This window comes from Penaeus vannamei, chromosome 17, assembly GCF_042767895.1.
Source record: "Penaeus vannamei isolate JL-2024 chromosome 17, ASM4276789v1, whole genome shotgun sequence".
NCBI lineage: Eukaryota > Metazoa > Arthropoda > Malacostraca > Decapoda > Penaeidae > Penaeus > Penaeus vannamei.
The window spans coordinates 18,785,600-18,790,599 of record NC_091565.1 but is presented as its reverse complement, the minus strand read 5'-3'; the positions used below and the strand labels follow the sequence as shown (position 1 = coordinate 18,790,599).

The 5,000-nt window shown below is 35.5% G+C and overlaps 1 protein-coding gene across 1 annotated transcript in view; it reads right to left on the bottom strand.

Annotated features, from left to right (window-relative positions):
- Positions 1 to 5,000, bottom strand: part of LOC113807704 (keratin, type II cytoskeletal 1) — a 14,173-nt gene that overhangs the window by 3,746 nt on the left and 5,427 nt on the right. Inside the window, exon 3 of the mRNA XM_027359020.2 lies at positions 4,556 to 4,637. Coding sequence (XP_027214821.2) covers positions 4,556 to 4,637 — 82 coding nt within the window. The remainder of the gene's footprint in view (positions 1 to 4,555; positions 4,638 to 5,000) is intronic.

Here is a 5,000-nt window from a genome sequence, read left to right as displayed (position 1 = left end):
AGGACTTGTCTGACTTGATTAATTCTCAACGGCCTGAAAGCTGTAGCATAAAGCATTATGACCGGTTTATGCAAGATGTTTTCATCTATGGTTTATACAAAACAAGAACAAGACAGTGTGATATTGTAACCGCAAGAATCAGGCTGGGATATAGAGTGTACTGGCAGGTCAGTACAGCCTATAATGAAGAAACTACGTGTAAATTATGCATTGAAGAATATAAGCGAACACTTTTACACTATATCTCAGTGTCATGTAATGGAGCCTTTCAGACCACCTAGCATGAGGTATGGAGAGCTTTATAACTACTCCATATCATCTGATGTCTTGGAAGATATACTTATGTTGTGTCCTAAATTTGGAATGTAGTATCACATGATCACATATCAAATGTTACATTGCTTTTCCACCCCCAAGCCGTATGCCGGCTTGATAGATGAGTAGATAAATTACTGATTAATCTTTTCTTTTAAATTATATGTTTTAGATCGTAATAATTTTATGATCTAGATTTACACTGTAATACTACTATATGATGCTTTGACCATGGATCAAATGTACCACAGCTTGCCCACGCCTGTGCAGTTAGCCAGGGTGGTAAATAAAGGACTAAACTAAAATAATAATAATAATAATAATAAATAACAAAAAAAAATACACATCGACGCGCCAAAATTCTAAAAACTCTGGCACTGCCATACGGGAGGATTGATGGGGGACTCCGCCCACCAACGTCCCCCCGGGACACATTCTCTTCACCTCGGTATGTACGCCAAGATAGAGCTACATCCATACTGTAAACATTAAACCCAATACCTTTGCATATCGAAAGACCGAACTGTCAATTTTCCTTCGGTCGGTCGTCGGTCGGTCTGCTGTGGATCCTTTCGTTTTTATCACTTTTGGGGGATTTGGGATACAGGATGGCCTCAGAGATCAAACTGCGATAGTTATTAAGTTCTTTTCCTTTTTCGCTGCCACTGTATAGTCTTAAGAATAACCTAGAATCGACTCAACACCGAAAATAAGGCATTTCTCTCCGGCCTTCTGTCACCAAATGCCCGGGAATCCTCCCCTCAAACTTAGTGGCCGGAAACGCGAAAATGCGCATGAACTGCTTCATCAGAAGTGTTTCCCAACTTTTGCAAAGAGATCGTGGAAAGTTCTCAGCCAGTTTCAAAACAGCATATTTTGGGTTAGTGGTGTTCACTTTCATTGAACTTATCTATGAAGCGTGTGTGTGTGTCCTAATAAAGTCTTCTCCACATTCTGACCAACCTTTGGTATCGACTGGGCAGTTTGCTGGGGAGAGAGAGAGAGACAGTTCCGGTGCAGGTATTAAGGGTTGGATGAGGTTCTGCAGGAATGGGGTTGCCAGAATGATCCGTTAAATTTGATAGTGCTACTTCAGACTGATTCTCGTAAAAAAAAAAATAAAATAAATAAAATAAAAATAAAAATAAAAAAAAATAAAAAATAAAAAAAAATAAAAAATAAAAAAATAAAGCACATAAATGAGGTATAACATTAATAAAGGACCTTAAAGGCATAAATGTTGAACGGCAGACACTGATGATTAGCAAAATATCATGTAATACTTCGCACATCGCAGTAATGAGGTTCTACGGTCATTTCAATGTTTAATCTCGACACGAAAACAAGATGATCGACTTGTCTTGGTTTGATTCGTTCTATCATTTTATATAGGTATCATTACCCAACTCCGCCACTACCTCATACTGCTTATTGTCCGGACAATGCCATTCCTCTTCTGATTCCCTAAAAAGTTGCGGGATTTACGAAGAAATGGTAATCCGCATCGACTGAGTTACTGGGTAAATCGACTCATTCTGACGGTAGCCAACAGAGGGCTCCAGTAAAGCAATTCCACCAATCAGCAAGCGCCATACAAAATCGTTTAGGTTCCTTCGGCTAATCCCCTGACATGTAAACAAAACTGCACAGCGAGATTTTTAAAATAATTGCCACAGTTAAAACAGCATCTTAGCAGATGTTAAAAAAATATATATATATATATTTTCCATCATGTGGGATGTTCATAGACTTCCCAGGCAATTTATCGTATAAATAGGAACCAATAGAAACATTGCTATTTTGATTTATCATTGTTTACTGCAGACCAATGAGACAATCTAAACAGTTATAAATTTATGCATTTATTTATTTCTCATCATCGTTTAACAAAGAAACGGGCTTAACACAATTCTTATTCATCGCCATCTATCGTCAAATAAAGGAAATATTTCGAGCTCATTCTTGCCCATGCGAGTTTGTTGTCCTTTGCGAAAGTGCCGACAGACACAGTTGATGTACTTGTTAAACGTTGGTATTGCAACTTTACATATCAGCAAGGTAGTTTTTTTCTATAGAATGCATTATAATTGCATCATAGAAGAAAAATTCTTTAAGAGTTCACTTATCTATCCATTCCCTGCACTCGACAGTCTGTGTCTGCCTATGATTTGACGAGAAAAATAAACTTCAAGGCATGGATAGTAGGCCTATATATATCAACATCTTTCCTCACACACACATGTATATTTTGTCTTTCTTGCTTTTTTCTTTTCTTTTCTTTTCTTTTTTTTCCTTTTTCGTTTTGAAAAAGCTTGCTTTCCCCTTTAAAAAAGGATTCCGCAGTACTGGTAGGTACTAAAACATCTTTGTACCCAACAGGCCAATCAAACTCGGCACACAGGGCCATAAAGCATACAACTACGAAACCGTGTCAGCGACTTCTGATGTTACAACTTGCTCTAAAATGTTTGGGAAATGCCAGTTATCACAAAATTGCCTGTGAGTGCAGATGCTGAAGTAGCTTTAAGCTTTAACTATTAGTCCCCTCAAAATCTTGTCCATTCGTGTCTCATCTCTGACATGGCGAATGACTTCCTATACTGTCCCTCTATGCTTGTCAGTCTAACATTGTATTTCTGCTCAACGAGGGTCACAATAGACGATTTTATGCCTGCACCGTAGTCTTTTTCCTAAAACACTCCTCATTAACAGTTAAAAGTCTCTCTCCTGAATGAATAATGAGACTGAATCACAAGACGAGAGCTTTCTGGATCTGCACAGGAGTAGCAACGAATTTTTGAACAGCCTAGACACCGTGCAGTCTGTTATGGTATTCCTGGTAGTGTACCTGCAGGAATGTATATAGGACCTGTATCCACGGTTATCTGTGTTATCAGTTTTGCCTAAGAGATAACTCTTGTGGAGAAATGGTCTCCATGGGTTACTGCTCTAAAGATTATGAAGCCATGGTGTGATTTGATATTGCAGACGAATAACCAGCCAGATAAATAAATGTCTAATTCAAAAGGATGATTAGAAAACATAAATCCTGCCGTGAATTCTGCTTTGTAGAAAAGTTATGAATGAGAATGAATATCTTCATAGTGCAAAAGATGAGGATTTTCATTTTCATCCACACCTTTTCGACATTTGTCACACGGAACACGATTTTACTAGTCATGCAAATCTCCAGAGGGCTAGAGAATGATTGAAGTTTGGAATCACTGATAAGCATACACACACACACACACACACAATATATATACATATATATGTGTGTGTGTGTCTGTGTGTCTGTATATGTATGTAGTTAGTTCCGTATAATTAGACAGAAATGTATATATGCAGGCATGTGTGAGCGTCTGTTTGTATGTCTATTTGTATGCTGCATATACTGTGATAGTACAGAGGTAGAAAGTAGCGCAGATTATTTTGCAATTAAATCTGTTCTATGATTATTAATTTAGTTCCCGAAAAATCAATTAACAACCGCTTTGAGAAATGGTCAAATAACAACAGCAAATAATGAGAAAACCGCGAAAAATTGCTTTGAAATTTTGTTTCTAATATCTATGGCTTATTTTGGTACTGATAGAGACGCCACCAGCTGTTTTGTGGCCGTTTGCCTGGGGTTCGGCTGGGAATTGTAGGCTTTCCCTTTATACTTTTTTACACTTTTAGGTAACCAAAATTATTGTACAATTTTTGAATCTAAAAGCATTTTTGTACATAACGCATGTGGCACACCCACAGACATTCTGTATATACTTACATATATGCAATATATATATATACACATATATATATGTGTGTGTGTGTGTGTGTGTACATATATATATATATATATATATATATATATATATATATATATATATATATATATATATATATATATATATATATATATATATATGTATATGTATATATATATTTATATGTATATATATACATATATATATACATATATATATATACATATATATATATATATATATATATATATATATATATATATATATATATATATATATATATATATATATATATATATATATATATACGTATGTATATACACATATATCTATGTGTATGCTGTATTGTGTGTGTTTTTCTATGTTAATTAATTTATGTTTATTAATTTGATTTCATAATATTGTACGTATGTGTGTGTGTTTGTGTTTCTATCTGTACATATACGATATGCATGATGTAAATATAAGCTCCCTTTCGTGACACTCACCCCGTCCACCTTTGTCTTCAGGGCCGAGATCTGGTTGGACTTCTCGCTGACAGATGTCTGGCAGTTCTTGATGTCATCGTCTCTGTCGGAAAGGAGTTGTGAGCAGGGGATTCCATTTCTTATTCTTATCTAATTCTTATGTTCAAGAATCTGGGAAGATTGGTCTGATTCGGTGTTCTTGTAATTTGTGTGTGTATGTGCGTTTGTGTTTGTACGTGTGTGTTTGTGTCTGTATTTGTGTGTGTGTGTGTGTGTGTGTGATTCGATCTTCCTGTGACATTTGTGTGTGTAAAAGTAGGATATTATTAATCTCAAACACGCTTTCATTTTGATGTTAACTTCTTTTGTTATCCCTTTCACTGATTTTTTTTTTTCTATCATAACCAATCATGATATACTGTGAAATATCTTAAATTAAATAACAATATCTTATACGAATTTAGTT